Below are 19,899 nucleotides of genomic sequence, written 5' to 3'. Positions count from 1 at the left end.
CCCTCGCCAAAGTTTATGGTCACTAAAATGAGTGAAGGAGCTGGACCAAGTAAAAAGGCAAAAACATATCACTTCCATACGGATATGGAATATTATACGGATATTGTGATACGGATATTATCCATGACTGATAAACATTTGGAAGTGTGCTTGAGGCTGGCTATCAGCAGCTACTGTCCGGACTATGCATCCCTGGCTGGTTCAATTCAGTGCAAGTCATCAAAGTAAACTCAGGTAATTACAAAAAATGTTAATAGTTAATTATGTGTGTTTTGCAATATTGGCTCATTTGGTTATGTAAGGTACATCAACATACATTGTACGTACAAATAATCCTCAATACATTTGAAAATAAATAGATGTTTTGCATTTTTGTTGTGGGTAGATCATTTTGACTCGGTCATTTTAAAAGTAGCTCGCATGCTGAAAAAGTGTGAGCACCCCTGGTGTAGACAATCTGTAGATAATCATTTTCCACTTTGTGTATTGTGCTTATTCCTACTAAATTATTAATAAGCAACAGTAAAGGCTTCTAAGACTACATAGATTTTTTTAAGTTCATAGGTCCCCCACCCCCTTTCTATAAAAGATGTTGAGGATTTAAAAAAATCATAAAACTGTTTTTTAAATCACTGGCATGGTTGCCCCTATTTGTAGGTTAATTGGCGACTCCAAATTGTCCATAGATATGAATGTGAGTGTGAATGGTGTTGCTCTAGCTCTTTCTAAAATGGTGCATTCAGGTGCATGGCATAACTCCTCTGACACAAGTTGCCGCTGCCTTCAGGGACACTTGTAAATCACAGCAGATGATCTTTAGAACGTGAATATGCCGACTTAAACCATAGCCGTCCTAAGAGGCGGGGTACACCCTGGACTGGTCGCCAGCCAATCACAGGGCACATATAGACAAACAACCATTCACACTCACATTCATATCTAACGGACAATTTGGAGTCGCTAATTAACCTAGCATGTTTTTGGAATGTGGGAGGAAACCGGAGAAAACCCACGCATGCACGGGGAGAACATGCAAACTCCACACAGAGATGGCCGAGGGTGGAATTGAACCCTGGTCTCCTCGCTGTGAGGTTTGCGTGCTAACCACTCGTCCATCGTGCAGCGCTCATTTCAATAAACAAATATAAACAAATGAGTGGGTGAGGAAGAAGCCATGTTGGTGCAGTGAGTGACGGTAACATTGCATCCACATGAAGTCTTAACTATCTCAATAAAAGATGCAAACCCCTCCTTCATCCCTATAGTCTTCTCCACCGCGTCGTCTTTGTTTGACTAGACCGTCGTGGATGTCTCCCTGGATTGTCACGCTATCCCCTCTACTTTCTTTTCTTCCCTCTCTCAAAATCTCATTAGCTCTTCTCCTCCCAACTCTTCACTGTCTCCGCCGTCTCAGCACATCCGTCTGCCACTAATGCAACGAGCTCCATGTCGTCGCCAAGGCCAAACACCGGCGGCTGTCACTTTACTGCTGTAGCAGAGTGAGGAAAGGCGGGTGTTTGGGGGTGTTATTTGGGGCGACTCTGACTGGGGTTGGTGATGAAAGCAGGCTTGTTCAGCATGAATATTTTACAGGCCTTCACTTTGCAGCTCGGGCTGCGTCTGCGTGTGTAAACTGAGTGTTAAGTGGTGCTGTCACATGATGTTTCAGGTGGGAAAGTTGGGACTTTGTGCACTTGTCAAAATGTTGCGCTTCTCCCTCATGTCCGTCCCACCTCCTCTCCATCTTTTGCAGCATTTTACTTTCTGGACAACTGTGTGTTTTTTACTGAGCCTTAATTCCGACTTTACTTTTTACACTAAGCTATCAAAACGCTTCCTGTCCACGCAGATGTACAGTACATACACAAGTAAAAATACTGTAATATGCATGCCAGACCATCAACATTAGCTACACTACATTTCCATAAGCTGAACTCCAAAATAAAATAAATCAAATATTGTTCATAAATCTCTCTAAACCTATGTGAGTGAGCATTCATCATTGGTGATTGATAATCTATCCACCCGACAGGTGTGGCGTGTCAAGATACTGATGATTATTGCACAGGTGTGAGTTAGGTTGGCCGCAATAAAAGGCCACTCCAAAATATGCAGTTTAACTGTATTGGTGGGGAAGTCTGGATGGATTCAAGAATCTGTCAGTATCTGATGTGACCATTTTAATACTTTGTACACCAATACAGAGGAATTCCAAACATGCTCAGTGGGTGATGTGTCGGGTACTGAGATGTTTTCAGCTGCCAGGAATTGTGTACAGATTGTTGCATCCTGCAACATGAGGTGATGCTTGTGGTCATGTTATGTCTGTGTATGCCATCAATGCAATAATATTTACCTGTGTTGTAGATGAAGTAACCGATAGTGGCAGTGGGGTTATAGTATGGGCAGCACACATACTATGTGGGGGGTATTTTATTGGTGCCATTTTGAAGCTAGCAAGATGTTTGTAATGCTCTGGATGGGTATGATAAAAAATGGGGGTCACACCAGAGCATCTCCAGTACAGCGAAACTCCACATTTTGTTGTGGCCTTTTATTGTGGCCAACCTAAGGCACACCTCATTCATTCATTTTCTACCGCTTTTCCTCACGAGGGTCGCTAGGGGTGCTGGAGCCTATCCCAACTGACTTCAGGCAAGAGGTGAGGTACGCCCTGGACTGGTCACCAGCCAATCACAGGGCACATATAGACAAACAACCATTCACACTCACATTCATACCTATGGACAATTTGGAGTCGCCAATTAACCTAGCATGTTTTTGGAATGTGGGAGGAAACCGGAGTACCCGGAGAAAACCCACCCGGAGAATTGAACCCTGGTCTCCAGGCTGTGAGGTCTGTGTGCTAACCACTCGACCACCGTGTAGCCGATGCATTTTCAATGGATAGTAAATTTATAATATTGCTATAAAAGCTGTACACTCAATTTGAAATATTATGAAGAAACTGATAATATCTATTTATTTATATGCATTGTACAGACTGAACTTGAAACCAGGAAAGAAAAACAACAAATTGGAGAGCCCTGGACTGGTGACCAGCCAATCACAGGGCACATATAGACAAACAACCATTCACACTCACATTCATACCTATGGACAATTTGGAGTCGCCAATTAACCTAGCATGTTTTTGGAATGTGGGAGGAAACCGGAGTACCCGGAGAAAACCCACGCATGCACGGGGAGAACATGCAAACTCCACACAGAGATGGCCGAGAGTGGAATTGAACCCTGGTGTCCTAGCTGCAATGTAATCACCAGCATCTTGACATGACACATGGATGGATGGATCCATGTCGACCTTTACCGCCTGAGCCACTACTGTTACTGTGTTTACTTAAGCCTTGGCGGAGGTCTCATCATGGCCGTTCTGGTTGTTATGGCGCTTGTTCATCCGTCTTTCCTGGTCACTCTTCCTTTGGAGTTCTTCTTCTAGTGTACTCCATCTCTCCTAATCCGCATCTCTCCTCCCTCCGGCCTGCTTTTATCTTTTTCTCCAAAATCATCCTCATCTGTCTTCTCTCCGTCATCAGTTCAGCATGTCAGCGCCCGCGGGCGCCAGCGCACAGGAAATGGATGAGGCCGCCTTTTTCTTTCCCCTTCCTGTTTATCTTTCTGGAACGTGCTGTGTTATTTCAGCTTTGACTTGGATTAAAGAGCAACGCTTCACCTGAATGTTTCATGCTTTCATCTTTTCACACCTTTAATATTTGATGAGAACACTTGGGAACTCTTTTCCTTAGCCTTTCATCTTATTATGGGATTGTTCGATGATCAAAAGGCCTTTTTGGATCCGGACGTTTCTGTGTCCTGAGTTGAGATCTGACGTAAGACTGAGTGGAGCGTTGCATTCAGACGTTAACGTCACACACTTATTTACTGCGGTGGATGTACACTCACTGACCACGATGTTAGACACACCCGTATTCGCCATTATTGTATTTCAATGTAACTTTGTTGAGAAACTTCTGGAAATAAGATCAACCATAAGGCAATGTGGTCTAATTCATTCATTCATTTTCTACAGCTTATCCTCACTAGGGGGTGCTGGAGCCTATCCCAGTTGTCTTTGGGTGAGAGGCCGGGTACACCCTGGACTGGTCGCCAGCCAGCCAATCACAGGGCACATATAGACAAACAACCATTCACACTCACATTCATACCTATGAACAATTTGGAGTCGCTAATTAACCTAGCATGTTTTTGGAATGTGGGAGGAAACCGGAGTACCCGGAGAAAACCCACACATGCACGGGGAGAACAGTCGATTTGACTGTGTAGCCTACATGCTAACGGCTCCATTACCAATACATTTTACAAGAGGAAAGCGGTTATTCAGGCCCAATGTTTAGCTAGCTTATAATGTTACACAATCAATATTGCATTGCTCTAAATAGAAAAACATCCATTTGATTCATGCACCATAATTGGCCTCCATTAAACTTTCTTACGATTCAGAATGTTTTCTACAATCAGTTTGAACAGGAATGATGGCTTCTTGTCCAACAGAGAAGCCAGAAATGTTCAAAATATTTTTTTTTATTTTATTGCCTATACATCCGTCCATCTATTTTCTATGCCACTTATCCTCACTAGGGTCGCGGGTATGCTGGAGCCTATCCCAGCTGTCTTCGGGTGAGAGGCGGGGTACACCCTGAACTGGTCGCCAACCAATCACAGGGCACATATAGACAAACAACCATTCACACTCACATTCATACCTATGGACAATTTGGAGTCGCCAATTAACCTAGCATGTTTTTAGAATGTGGGAGGAAACCGGAGTCCATGCGGAGAACATACAAACTCCACACAGAGATGGCCGAGGGTGGAATCGAACTCGGGTCTCCTAGCTGTGAGGCCTGTGTGCTATGGTCTAATTCTAATCTCTCAATTTAAGTTTGACTTTAGGTGATACTGGTTTTTGATCATAATGGTGGTGACACTCTTTGGTTTGAAAATAAATAGTAAATACTGAATATTAAAGTTAAAATAGTCCAAATAAACAGTAAGAATTAATGAACTGATATCAACTTTGTAGCAGTTATTCAGCCTGGTGAGCTGTAAGAGTGTCCCCAAACGTCTTTTTTTCGAACATTTTTTCATTCCTGCGGTTGTTTTTAACAACTACATCTAGACTGACAGGCACAGTCCTGCTCTCATTATGTCCAATATTTGCTGCTGTGAGCTCCAGACAACACTTACCCCACCAGACAGCTTCCAAATCCCTCGTCAGGTTTGGCAGAACCAAAGCGGGTGTTTTAGAAGTTTAAATGGCTTCAACTTAAAAAGAGCGGCGCTGAAAATTGGAGTCGGAGGGGTTGCATAGCAACAAGGGGCGGCGGCGGCAGAACTTGTACGCGTTTTTTTTTTTGCATGGAATACTGCTCTCCAAGTACACATTTTGTAGCATTTTGTTGAGTTTGCATAATGCTAGTGTGTCGAGGCACTAGCGTACGCTAAACCGCCTTGCTCCTCCCTATGCACAACCTTTTGCGGAATGTGACGTGTACCTCCAAGAAAAAAAAACATAACTTCATGGACTTAAAAGGCTGTGATTGGTCAGCTTGTAGAGCATTTCATGCGTGTATATGACTTGTTCACCACCTCTAACGCCTTCTCCTCTGATTTCTGATCAATATTTGCAATAAAATTAACTTTAGCCTTTTTACAAAGTTAGAATATATATAAAAATGTCAGTGGGCTATTTCTTCAGGTTTAGCAGGTCCACAAAGGGCCATGCAATGTTTAGAAGAAGAAGAAGACGAGTATGACTTACTGCCAAAGTCTCTGATGGAGAAGTTGGAGCTGGGACTGGCTAGGCTGAAGGTAAAGGAGGCTGGCTGGTCGTCTTTATCGGTGGCTCTTAGAGTCCCGATCACCTGATGGAAGAAACATTGAATGTTTGTTGCTGGGAAAATAGGAGAAGTAAGCAAAACGTTGTTTTTAACATGGCAGAGAGGTCAGATGTTCTGCAGTGTTTCCATGGACTTCCTGCTTCAGACCCAAACGCTTCAAGTCCCATTTGTGGGTATGCCCACTCCGTTGTGATTGGTTCACCAGGGTTGCATGCATCTCAGGAGGTTATGGAGGTCATTTTGGTCAAGGAAACATTATTGTTGCTGGGCTCGTATTCAGTATTTCTCTGCCTTGATGACACATGAAACCAAAGAACTGGACTTCGGTCTCATGTGACCACATCACATTCTTCTCAGCCTTGCCTGAGTCATTGTGCTAGGTGTGTGCTTAGGTGTTTTTGAGCAGGGAGCATTTGCAGCGGAGCCTTTTCTGTGTTACTGTGCTCCCAACTCCATTGACATCATTAACCAGCTCTTTAGATCTTAGAATAAACATAAAAAACCTTGTATTTCTCTGTAATTATGGGAAATTAAAGTTTACAAAGCCATCAGCAGATTCTCAAAACGTACTGTCTTTGCGGTGTCGCTCTCACAGACAAAGATCTCGTCCACAGCCAGTTCGGGCTTGTTGTCATTGACGTCCTCGACGATGATGTTCACTTTGACAAACGACTCCAAACCTGCAATCAGCAATGGACAATCACTCTCCGTGCGCAGTGTTGTTTTGAAAAGGGTATTTTTCAAGTGAGTCGCCTGCAGGCGTTTACGGCGCTGCCAGGTGAAAAGAAAACAAGCGTGTGTGTGTGTGTGTGAAATAATCCTGTCAGGCTCAGCGAGGACGCGGACAAAGACGTCGCCATGCTGCCGTGTCGCACCGAATTCAGTCACTAGCATTGATTTTTCTATTTCTTTGATTTTATCCCCCCCCATGTCAGCTATGTGTTCTAAAGCTCTGAAACGTCTCCATGCCGCCTCGCTGTTATTGGCGGAGCTGATTCAGGTCAATGGACAAAAAGGGTTTCTATTTGGGAGCTGTTTGTTTGTCACATTAAAGCATTCTAATGTCTCCTGACTGCCATTGAATGCAGCAACTATCTTTAGTGCTGTGTGCGGTTCACTATGGCAGAGACCTCGTCAATGGGGCTCAGGGGACCACCGCGTTCCCTAAACATCATGACAAACACTAAAATAGATTTCTAGGTGCCATCGCTTGCTTGTTTAAAAATACACGCTTTGCTTGGGAGGCTGCTGACAAACAAAAATCTTCTCTAATGTGATTTTTACCGCCTGCTCTTTGCTCTCACTGCGGGTCGGCCAGGTGTGTTGGCAAGGTGTTAGCGTTATCATTAAAAAAAATCGGATGTCGTACTGCTTTTTCACTACATGTGAGAGGAGTCGCTTGTTCCAGAGAGCAAATAGTGTGTTTGGCCTCTGCAGCTCTCTCCCCGTGTGCACGTTATCCCACACATGGCTTCCATTTGCCTGTGAGGATCTATTGTTTTGAAAGGGATTAATAATAATGTGTGTGAGGGTGTGTGTGTGTGTGTGTGTGTGTGCATGACGCACCGCTTGGCTCCTCTTGGGCTTTAACTTGGAACATGTGCGTGGCCTGCAGCTCACGGTCCAGAGTCCTCAGGGTGGACAGCTGCCCTGTGATTGGATTGATAGCGATTGGACAGTCCTTGTCCAAGATGGAGTATCTGAGGACAGAGAAACTGTTTTTCGTTTGCAATGTGTTTGTGTTTGTGAGGAGCTGGATGCTCCGTTACAGCAATGCTTGTCAAATAGTGGGGGGGGGGGGTGAACTGCCAGGGGGAGTGTGAGAGGCAGGGCGTACTTTCAGACCTGCCAGCATGTACAAATTTATTGTACTCAACATAAAATTTGACTCTTGAATACACTTGGATGCTTCCCAGCTCTCCATTTTGTTGTTTTTCTTTCCTGGTTTCAAGTTCAGTCTGTACAATGCATATAAATAAATAGATATTATCAGTTTCTTCATAATATTTCAAATTGAGTGTACAGCTTGTATAGCAATATTATAGATTTACAACCATTAAAAATGCATCAGCTGCACGGCGGATGAGTGGTTAGCACACAGACCTCACAGCCCAGAGACCAGGGTTCAATTCTCCGGATGGGTTTTCTCTGGGTACTCCGGTTTCCTCCCACATTCCAAAAACATGCTAGGTTAATTAGCGAATTGTCCATAGGTATGAATGTGAGTGTGAATGGTTGTTTGTCTATATGTGCCCTGTGATTGGCTGGCCACCAGTCCAGAGTGTACCCCGCCTCTCGCCCCAAAGACAGCTGGGATAGGCTCCAGCACCCCCCGCGACCCTCGTGAGGAAAAGCGGTAGAAAATGAATGAATGAAAATGCATCGGCTGCACGGTAGTAGAGTGGTTAGCACGCAGACCTCACAGCTAGGAGACCAGGGTTCAATTCCCCAGGTGGGTTTTCTCCGGGTACTCCAGTTTCCTCCCACATTCCAAAAACATGCTAGGTTAATTAGCGACTCCAAATTGTCCATAGGTATGAATGTGAGTGTGAATGGTTGTTTGTCTATATGTGCCCTGTGATTGGCTGGCCACCAGTCCAGGGTGTACCCCGCCTCTCGCCCGAAGACAGCTGGGATAGGCTCCAGCACCCCCACAACTCTCGTGAGGATAAGCGGCAGAAAATGAATGAATGAATGAAAATGCATCAACAAACACTATTATTAGCTAAATACGGAGTACTGTATTTCTTATTTCTAATGCGACATACCGGATGCTCTTATTGGCTTTGTCGGGATCTCTGGCGCTGATTGTGCCGACGTTGTTGACAAGTCGTTCCTCCAACACCTTGAAAGTGTAGACTGGCTGTGAAAAGACGGGCGCCTCGTCCACATCTAACACCCTGATGTTCACCTGGAAGTGTTTTTTGATGATTTATTTATTGTTTGTTTATTGGATGGTTGGTTTGTTGAGGTGTGTCTCTGGTTGTGTGACACTTACCTGGGCTGTAGTGACAGCCGTGGCCACATTGTCAGCTGGGAAGCGCAGGTTTCTGTGGTTTTCCCGCACTTGGATGGTAAAGGAGTAACTGTTTCTGGTCTCGTAGTCCAAAGCCTGAAGAGACAGTTGGGGAGTATAGAGTCAGTGAATATAACATAGAACAGTGCAGCTGTAGAAAGGTCCAGAGTTCTTGTCCGGGTTCATGTTACGTGGGAGTCAAGCCTCTACAAAGCACATTTGGACAGGATTATTTATACAGCACATGGTCAATTATGTAAAATATAGTATTGGAAATACGATAGTTCGTAGTTTATTAAGAAACATCACATATTGCACAATTCAACATGTACTAAAAAGAGTAATAAAGGGGCGGAATTGATTTAATCCTACCCTATGTCTCATCCATTACCAATAGCCTGTGTTTGACATCTTTAAAGCGGACCTATTATGCTTATTTTTCACTATTATGATTCTTATATTTCACTTTTCTGACCTATAAATGTTGTTTCAATGTTGTATTCTCGTGTTAAATGATGCCAAAGCATCAACTAATGAGGTTTTTCATTTGGAATTGAGCCCTGAACAAAGCTCATGACTCCCTTATATGGGCTGCAGATGGCCTGCACTCAGTAAACGTGGACCTATGTATCCGGAAGTCCTAGGGAGCGTCTGGGAGTGTGACCAATCACAGCGGAGTGGGCATACCCAGAGATGGGACATGAAGTGTTTGGGAAGTCCATGGAAACACTGCAGATCTTCCAGACCTAGAAAGCTTTCTGTGCGGGTTATTGTGTGTAGCTGCTCTATAGGAGTCCACGACTCAATATAAAGCGCCGAAAATCATAATCATAAATACATAAATAGCAAACAAAATTTAAAGATACCCTGGACAGGAAGTCCATGGAAACACTGTAGATCTTCCAGATCTAGAAAGCTTTCTGTGCGGGTTATTGTGTGTGGCTGCTCTATAGGAGTCCACAACTCAATATAAAGCGCAGAAAAATATAATCATGAATACATAAATAGCAAACAAATTTTAAAGATACCCTGTACAGAAAGTCAATGGAAACACTGCAGATCTTCCAGATCTAGAAAGCTTTCTGTGCGGGTTATTGTGTGTAGCTGCTCTATAGGAGTCCACAACTCAATATAAAACGCAGAAAATCATAAATACATGAATAGCAAACAAAATGTAACGATACCCTGTACAGGAAGTCCATGGAAACACTGCAGATCTTCCAGACCTACAAAGCTTTATGTGCGGGTTATTGTGTGTAGCCGCTCTATGGGAGTCCACAACATAGGAGTAAACATGGAGTTTACTGTGGATAATCAAATAATGGACATCAAAGCCCTACAGACACTCAATTATTATATAGAAAGGTGAGATACATTTTCCTCTTAGAAATGGAATGGGTGTGTCCCAATAATTTTGCTCGTTCAGCTTCCTGTGTGTTTTACTGCACACATACAATCATCGCCTGTCTGTGTTTCGTTTACACTTTCCCGTCTCCACAAATACAGCACCAGGCAGCACAATCCCCCACCTAGCCATTGCTGCAGGTATTAAAGGCGGCTTAGTGCTCAGCAAGCATGTTTTATCAGCAGACCGGACAGCGCAGGTAGACGGGCTACATGCTGCTAACTGGATTATTCCCGCTAACAAGGATGCTGGGCCGCCGGCTTTCAGAGGCTCCAGTAAACACCTTAACTTGCGTGCGGCCCATCGTCGACATTACGGGCCACAGCGCTTCGAAAAGGGGGCGAGGCGAGGCAAGGCGAGCCGAGCGGAGAGAGGATTGGGTTCGATTCCACGCCAGAGCAGTGCTCGCTTCCCGGGGAATGCATTTTCTGCCGTGTGAGGTCTCTAAATACTTTATCTGAAGAACACGACTCAAAGAGGCGTTAAATATCTCTGCTCAGCAGACACACTTGAAATGCTGCACAATATTCATTATCACATGACGTTCAAATATGTGAGGGCATTTTTTAAACTCAGGGAAATAACGTCTGCTGCCTTGATGCTTATGTTCGTTGCTCTTGGATGTTTTGTAATGCGCTGATGCCTAATGCTATTTTTGGGCCCCGAGCCACTGTAGATAAAAGAGTTTTTACTACTTAAATACCTGAAATGCCACATCAAACCCGCTGCTGCTGCTGCTCGGGTACATCCAAAACATACAATCCACTTCTAATTCATTTCAAAGTGCACAAAAAAAGTGAAATAAACTTGCCTGTCGGAGCATGAGGTTGCCGTCCTTGTTGAGATTGACATCAATGTAGAACATTTTGTTGTCATTGGGCATGGAGAAGATGGGCTCCTTGTTTTGAATCTGATCCCTATCCTCCAGCTCCAGTGTCCCCATCCTCTCGTTCAGCTTGTGGTCCTCCGGAACCTGCAGCTCATAAGTTCCTGTGGAACAAAGTGTCACACTTTGAGCCAGTCCCAAACCGTATATATTATAACGTATTTTCTGGACTATAAGTCGCTTCGGAGTATAAGTCGCACAAGGCCAAACATGCATAATTAGGTAGAAAAAAACATACAAAAGTCGCATTTTTTGCATGTAATTTATTTTACAAAATACTTAACCAAAAGTGAATTACGTCCTCTTGGAAGGCCAGAAATATTTCAATATTGAAATTTGCTCTCATTCAGAAATCACTCCACACTCTTTGCTCTCTGGTTCTACCATATCTTACTTATTGTGGGCTAATAACCATAAAAGCAATCTTCACTCACTAAATGTACTGCAAAAAAGGTCAGTAAGGATAATTCATAATGCCGCCTACAGAGAACATACTAACTCCTTATTTCTAAAATCAAAAATACTTAACTTGCTGATATAGTTCATCTTCAAACAGCTAAAATAATGCATAAGGCTAAAAATAACCAATTACCTAAAAAAATGTCATCCAATACTTCTCTACAAGAGAGGAGAAATATGATCTCAGGGAAGAACTACATTTGAAACACTTATATGCTAGGACTACGTTAAAAAGCCATAGCATTTCAGTATGTGGAATCAAACTATGGAATGGATTGAGTAAGACCCTCAAACAATGCACAACGATGAGCCAATTCAAGAAACAATACAAGCAGTTGATGTTTGCTAAATACAAGGATGAAGAGTCTTGAACCAGTCATGATGTGCTATACATATCACTATATTGACACTTACTATGGTACACATTATGTCATTGGACCATTATATCACCTCATAATTCGGTACGTGACAAAAATAAAAAATTAAATAACTAAATAAAACTATATCAGGAATGTAACAGTTACTGATTGTAAAAGTACCAGATGGAGGGGTAGGATTTAATAAGCTCTGCTTCTTCCTACTCCTTTTGGACATGTGGAACTGTGAACTGATTACGTGATGCATTCAATTGTAATCTGATGCATGTTCAAATGAAATAAAACCATTACCATTACCAAGTTCTAACATTAATAAAAGAATAGAGAACAGGCTGAATAGGTGTAAGATATGCTAACACAATGGTTATTCAGCTACACAAAAAATAAACATGAACAGAAAAGATGTCCAGTGTTTATGGAACATAATTTTTTTTTTCATTTATAAGTCGCTCTGGAGTATAAGTCACGGGAACAGCCAACCTATGAAAAAAGTGCGACTTATAGTCGGGAAAATATGGTAATTTATGTAGGTTTCCAAAGAAATGCTATGATGTCATTTTAAATAGTTAGCTAGCAGCAAGTTAGCATTCACTGTTAGCACTGCACACGTTTACAGTGTGGCTGCATATTTTCATGTTTAAGCGTCATCGTGTTGCGCTAGCGTGCGATAAGCCCTTACGTCTGGTGAAGGAGGCGATGTTGTCATTGGTGTCGCTGATGGTGATGGTGACGGAGGTGGTGGATGTGCTACCGGACGCCATTCCCCTCATGTCCTGAGCCCGGACCACCACCACGTACTGGCTTTTGGTTTCCCGATCCAGAGTGCTGGTTTTGCAGCTGATCATACCTGTAGTCAAATACACATTTATAGTGCTTCTAATGGTATATGAATGGTTTATGAATGGTATATGAATGGTATATGAATGGTTTATGAATGGTTTATGAATGTCTACCTGTGATGCTGTCGATTTGAAAAGCAGAGAGGTCACCATCCGGCGTCAGAGAGTAGCGCAGTTCGCTGTTAGCAGTGGTGGGGTCGTCTGCATCGGTTGCCCTCACCTCGACCACTTTTGTTCCTGTTGAGATGGCTCCAAAAATTAATATATATATACATGACATTTAAGGGAACTGTTCCAGTTGTGTCTCATTACTGTACCTATTGAAGACCTCTCCATGATGGAGCCATTGTAAGTTCTAGGGAAAACTGGACTGTTGTCGTTGATGTCCGTCACCTGGACCACAAAGTGTCCCGAGTCCTCAATGAGCTTGTTGTTACCGTCATACATCCTGGCGGTCAAATTGTACGAACTCTTCTCTTCTCGATCCAAAGACTTGCTGACAAACAGGTCGCCTTTTTGGTCCACGGTGAAGATGCTGTTTGCACCTTCGCCTTCGATTTTAAACCTCTTCACCTCCACTCGCTGACTTGACTTAAGCTAGAAACGACAAGAAATTAATTTTAACAGAAAGATTTTATTTAATAATTTATTTTGCTGATTAGATCAAGACCTGTCCGATCTTGTATGGATTGGGTGCTGGTTTCTCCTCTTCCACGTAGAGTGAATTCCAGATCCATTCCCTCTTTTTCCGGGACAGGACAGGATGGGTCTCCTTCTTCACAATGTCCCCAACTCCTTGCCTCTCCGACGCCACTGCTGCAGGAATCCCCGACTCCTCGGAAATGCCTGGCGAGATGGACCAGGCCACGACGGCCACAATCCCCATAGTCCAGAGGCGAAGCAAAGCCATGATCTATGGAGGCGAGAGGGGGAGGAATAAGACGTGAGGATGAGGAGATGAGAGACATTAAAACCACTTATCAGCGATGCACAGACTCCCCTTGCTTTGCCAAGGCGAGAGACTCACAGCGAAGGCCAAGGACCCGCCGTCCCCCTTACAAGCGGTCCTCTGAGCTCGAGGTCCGCCTATCTTTGAGGACCAGGACTCTTAAGCGTCTCGGAATGGGACCCAAATGAAACGTTTAGGCTGTCATCATGGGAGCGTGCTGAAAGCATTTCACTCCTATGTCCACATGGGGATTTATTAAACACGGGCCTCTGACCCAGTTTTAGGTCTTGACCCGCTGCTGTGCCGCCACCGAGAGACGGCGACGAGGACGCAAGAGTGAGACCGGAGCTGACATTAAAACCACTTAACACGTCTTGTCTCTGTCTACCATAAATGGAGGCCACTTAGCCAGCCGCCGTTTGACATTTTCCGATGTTTGATCCGTGTTTCTTGTTCCCACTTGAGAGACAAGAATTTGAGTCTGAAGGACAGTTGATAATTCCGAGCATTAAAAATGCAAGGAAGAATCTTTTACCGGGGGGGGAAAAGTTCAACTTCTACCTGACGTCATTTGGCAGCAGGTTGCTGGTTCACATTCCGGACATGTGACTTCATAGCATCTACACCCTGATTCTTTCACTCTGGATCTTATCAGGAATGCCTGGACTGGAGCAGGGATTTTCAACCACTGTGCCGTGGCACACTAGTGTACCTTGAGAAACCATCAGGTGTGCCGTGAGGAATTATCCAATATCACTTTTTATAATTAACATTTATTAATCATCATTTGAAAATATTATGTCAATAGCCACGTATACATGGACCCAAATATTCCAATTGCATTTGGTTTATTTGCTCAAACTGAAAGAATTAACAGGGATGGAATATTCCTTTCCATAATCCGATTGAGGTATTTTGTACCCGCTCAAGTTGCGTTCTTCTTCGTGGTGTTTTTCTTCTTCTGTTGTTTATTGGCGGTTGGCAAGCAGCTTTCGTGTGCATTATCGCCATCTGTGGAACAGAATCTAAACCCTTCTATACGCCATTCACAAGTGCAGTTTTATTAAAAAATAAAATATATATCTATATAAAACATGTCCAGAGTTTAATTATAAAATATTAGCAAGATTTAATTTGATCTTTTCCTGTTTTAATTTATCCCGGGTACGTTCTTCACTTTAAAAATGGAGGCCAGCAATTGGCCCTGGACTAAGCAAAGTTTATTTTTGATTCCAACTAAATTTCGAGACTGGACAAACAAAAAACTGGCAATACGGAGTTATTCCAACAAGTGAAAGAAAAACTCGGGGGAAGCCGGTATCACGTGATGTTGATGTTTACGTTTTACTGGGCATGCCCTATTGACTATTCTGGTTGATTTTCTCGGCGCATGTAGACAAGAGATTGGAATATTCCTTTCCATGGATACCATTGTTTCCCGAAAGGTCATTCGGAACGAGAAAAACTGGTCATGTAAACATAGCTACTGTGGAGTGTCTGTGGTGTAAAGACTGGCATAGCAATGTAATATTGGTGCATGTGGCAACACCTAGCTTGACTTATTGATGCATGTGTGAGTTTGTGGTGACATTTTGGAACATTTTTGGTTAGTGGTGTGCCACAAGATTTTTTTCCAATGTAAAAAAACGTGCCATGGCTCAAAAAAGGTTGAAAAACACTGAACTGGAGAATGAAACCAGGAGATTTGTGCAAGGAACTTTATACAACACAGTTGAAGAAGAACATATAGGAAGACGCCTTTTAGAAGACATGCTGGTGGCTTGTAGCAAACAATCTCATAAATAGTGTGATGCATCACTCTGGGTTGAAGTACCGAAACGACTGACATCCCAAAATAACCCCTGTGTCATGATTTAAAAAGGGAAGCATGTCAAAACCGGCTTTCATGGGTTGTGTGAAAAATGCACAGAATTCCGAATTTGACCCAATTTGACCTGTCAGTTTGTCTCTATGTCCCTCTTCGGTGTCCCCCATCAGTTACCCTTCATTCCTTCCTCAATGTGTCCCTCCCCTGGTGTCTTCGCACCGGATCATCTTGGCAACAATTCCTTTCCTCAGTGCGCTCTTGACGAGATATCTCATGTGTGTCCCCGTGGACAGATTAGCGCGTCTTATTGTCTGGCAGCCATTAGTGGCAGGCAGGGACAACGAGAGATTAGAAGGCAGGGATTATTCCGCCCGGCAAAGTCGTCTCCCTCTAATGGCCTAATCTCGTATTGTAGCGACCTGCGTTGACCCCTTGGTTGCGGCTTGCGGTAAATCAGCTCAAACAAAGACGCACACCACCACTTTTGTTGCCATTTCATTTTCCCCCCCTTCGTCTTGTTTGGGAGGCTTTGTGCCGCCGTGCTTTCATTGCTAAATTCATTAAGTGTGCATGTGTGAGAGGTGCCGCCAGTGAATTATTTACTGAATTAAATTAGAGCCGGCTAAATAGTTGGCCTCCAAAATGTATTCATCTCCTTTTGCGGCGAACACCTTTGTTCAGGCACACAGCTTAAGCTCCTCGAAGTGATTCAATATCAGAAAGGTGCCGTTTTTTTAAGGTCTAATGAGATTCCATTTTTCATAAAGTGTTTTGATTTCTAATTAACAATTTCTTTCAAGAGAAATAGTACTAGCTTGGTTGTTGGATAGGCAAAAATGTAAGGATTGGGCATATATTTGTAATCAGATTTTTCTGTACGCAACATTCTTTATAGCAGTGCGTCTCAACAGTACCCCCTCCCATCACAATAGTACTAGCTTCGTTGTTGGGTAGGCAAAAATGTAAAGATAGGGCATATATTCATAATCAGATTTTTCTGTACGCAATATTCTTTATAGCAGTGGGTCTCAACAGTACCCCCCTCCCATCACAATAGTACTAGCTTGGTTGTTGGATAGGCAAAAATGTAAAGATAGGGCATATATTCGTAATCAGATTTTTCTGTACACAACATTTTTTATAGCAGTGGGTCTCAACAGTACCCTCCCCACCCCCATCACAATAGTACTAGCTTGGTTGTTGGGTAGGCAAAAATGTAAAGATAGGGCATATATTCGTAATCAGATTTTTCTGTACGCAACATTCTTTATAGCAGTGGGTCTCAACAGTACCCCCGCCCCTCCCATCACAATAGTACTAGCTTGTTTGTTGGATAGGCAAAAATTTAAAGATAGGGCATATATTTGTAATCAGATTGTTCTGTATGTAACATTCTTTATAGCAGTGGGTCTCAACAGTACCCCCTCCCATCACAATAGTACTAGCTTGGTTGTTGGATAGGCAAAAATGTAAAGATAGGGCAAATTTCAAGAATTTCTCATATATCTTTTGTTTTCAACACAAAGTGAGCTGTCTGTTTATGGTGTGCTCTTTATGGTGTGCCATCAAACATGGCATGCACCTCACGGTGGCGTAGCAAGGACAATGGGTCATTACATTTGTTTTTATAAAGAACCGCGACCCACTGAGAACAACTCTTTAACCCACTTTTGGGTCCCGACCCATCATTTGAGAACCACTGCTTTATGGTACAACGGCGTTCCCATAATGTGTAAATAAATACATAAACAAAGTCATTGCAGTATGTGTTGCATGTTTACATTCATGTCATTATACTGATGCCAAGCATCTCACAAATCAAATCCAGAAATTCTGCCCGACCAAAAAGACAATATGCTCACTTTTGAGTGACACTGAAGTATTCATGAATTCATGCATGCATGATAAGTAAATGATGTTATGGATTGTGCCCGGGGAAGGACGGTGTAACTCGAGTTCTGTCAAGTTAATCATAGATAAAGTAAGTAATTTATTTAAATCAAAGTCCTTCAAATGAGCAAGCAGACGCCAAAGTAGTGAGAGAGTGTTTTTATTAGCCCTGAGCAAAACTGAAAAAAAAAAGTTCAAGCACAGAAAAATTGGGGGGGATGGGGGGGAGATTAGTTTTATTGAAATTAAAGAGTAATTTAAAGTTGCAATGAGGACAATGTTAAAATCAAGACTTTTAACAACTATTTTTTTGTTGTTGTGCTGTTTGTAGGGTAGAGTTCATTGTCCTTCTGCGTCACCAACAGATGGCTGGATATTTTTTTTTGAGGATGTTTTGGTAGACAGCAGAAAAACAGGCAAAACAGCCCCAAACATCACACTACCTCCACCATATTTTACTGTTGGTATGATGTTCTTTTTCTGAAATGTGGCATTACTTTTACACCAGATGTAATAGGACACACACCTCCTAAAAAGTTGAACTTTTGTCTTGTCAGACCACAGAGTACTTTCCCAAAGGACTTCGGGCCTTAATGTTCTGGTTTGTTCATCAGTGGTTTTGTCAGCAGTTTTTGCCTAGTGTCTTTCTTATGGTAGAGTCATGAACACTGACCTTAACTGAGGCAAATAAGGTCTGAAGTTCTTTGGGTGTTGTTGTGGGGTCTTTTGTGACCACTTAGATGAGTCGTCGCTTAGCTCTTGTGGTCATTTTACTCGGCTGAAGGTTCAAATCTGTTACATATTTTTGCCATTGGTAGATAATGGCTGTCAGTGTGATTCACTGGAGTCCCAAAGTTTTAGTTTTAACAGGGGGTGGGGGTCAATCACTTTTTTTTACATAGAGCCATGTAGGTTTGGATTTTTTTCTCCATTAATAATAAAGATTTTCATTTACTGCAAGAAAGCAAGAAAGCCCCAGATCATCACACTACAGCCACCATATTTTACTGTTGGTATGATATTCTTTTTCTGAAATATGGCGTTACGTTTATAGCAGATTACGCTTGTCAGACCGTATTTTCAGAATTTTCAAAATTTTCAGAATTTTCAGAATTTTCCCAAAGGTCTTGGGGATCAAGATGTTTTCTGGCTAAATTGAGACGAGCCACAAGTTCTTTTTCGTCTTGGAACTCTGACAGTGGAGTCATGAACACTGACCTTAACTGAGGCAAGTGAGGCCTGCAGTTCTTTGGATGTTGTTGTGGGGTCTTTCGGGACCTCTTGGATGAGGCCTCGCTGTGTTCTAAGGGTAATTTTGGTTGACCGGCCGCTCCAGAGAAGGTTCACCACTGTTCCATGTTTTTTGCCGTTTGTGGATAATGGTGCTCATTGTGGTTTGCTGGATTTTAGATCTTTAGAAATGACTTTTTTGGGACTGATAGATCTCAATTATGCTTTGTAGTTATGTTTATGTGGGTTTTTAGTTTTTTTCTTCCTTAATAATAAAAGGGTTTTGTGTTTATTTGTGTCGTCATTGACTAATATTGCAATTAGTTTGATGATCTGAAACATTTAATTGTGACAAACGTGCAAAAAAACAAGAAATCAGGAAGGGGAAACACTTTTTCCCACTACTGTATGTATGAAATATCTATGGACTTGATACGTGACTGTAGGAGGCCCTATGACCAGATGATGATTTCAATGAGGACAGATGTACTTTCCATAAAAGGTCATTTTACAAGCAGGGGTCTTAGTCATTCCCTTTAATCAGCAACAGGAAGTGTAAACACAATACCTTCTGGGAAATGTCTCTGCCGCCTTAATGAAGGCTGCTGATTAGAGAGAGGACACTCCCTTCCTGCTTTTCAGCTGCCATGTTTGCATGCTTCCTCCTCCTTCTCCTCCTCCTTTTTTCCACTTTTCTCTCTTCATCTTGTCATCTCGTCATCTCTCCGTCTTGTGTCGTCGTCCCTCCCGTCACTCATCATCATCTTCTTCCTGATCCTGTGCTTAATTTGTCTCTCTTGTTACATGGAACCTGTATTTTGTTTATCATTGAATATTTCTGGTGCACATTTCTTATTATGCTGTCATTCTTTTTACCTTCTCAGATTTTTTGTTTGTTCCAAACTACCATCACATTAGTGCCTGAAATGCATGAAAGTGAAATATACCTCAGCATAGCGATTTGCGCCTAAAAAATATTCCTCTTATGTATATAATATAGACTCAAAATAATTAGGGATGTCCGATAATTATCGACTCGATATCAACATAAAAATGCAATATTGGTGATATCAGTATCGGATTTTCTTCCCCGATCATGTAAAAAAATATTTTTAAAAATGCAGTATATTGGTGTCGG

At 42.6% G+C, this 19,899-nt stretch overlaps 1 protein-coding gene and 1 long non-coding RNA gene across 2 annotated transcripts in view; one reads left to right on the top strand and one right to left on the bottom strand.

Moving 5' to 3' along the window:
• The window catches only part of LOC131108219 (uncharacterized), a 113,596-nt gene that overhangs the window by 51,277 nt on the left and 42,420 nt on the right, over positions 1-19,899 (top strand). The gene's annotated exons all lie outside the window — the stretch shown is intronic.
• cdh5 (cadherin 5) overlaps positions 1-19,899 on the bottom strand; it is a 39,708-nt gene that overhangs the window by 12,508 nt on the left and 7,301 nt on the right. Inside the window, exons 2-11 of the mRNA XM_058059063.1 lie at positions 13,535-13,777; positions 13,182-13,461; positions 12,979-13,101; positions 12,705-12,872; positions 11,115-11,293; positions 8,881-8,994; positions 8,651-8,793; positions 7,449-7,582; positions 6,453-6,562; positions 5,804-5,906 (exon numbers count right to left, since the gene is read on the bottom strand). Of these exons, the coding sequence (XP_057915046.1) occupies positions 5,804-5,906; positions 6,453-6,562; positions 7,449-7,582; positions 8,651-8,793; positions 8,881-8,994; positions 11,115-11,293; positions 12,705-12,872; positions 12,979-13,101; positions 13,182-13,461; positions 13,535-13,774 (1,594 nt within the window). The 5' untranslated portion in view covers positions 13,775-13,777. The remainder of the gene's footprint in view (positions 1-5,803; positions 5,907-6,452; positions 6,563-7,448; positions 7,583-8,650; positions 8,794-8,880; positions 8,995-11,114; positions 11,294-12,704; positions 12,873-12,978; positions 13,102-13,181; positions 13,462-13,534; positions 13,778-19,899) is intronic.

This window comes from Doryrhamphus excisus, chromosome 20 (assembly GCF_030265055.1).
Source record: "Doryrhamphus excisus isolate RoL2022-K1 chromosome 20, RoL_Dexc_1.0, whole genome shotgun sequence".
NCBI classification, from domain to species: Eukaryota; Metazoa; Chordata; class Actinopteri; order Syngnathiformes; family Syngnathidae; genus Doryrhamphus; species Doryrhamphus excisus.
This window is presented reverse-complemented; position numbering and strand designations above follow the sequence as displayed.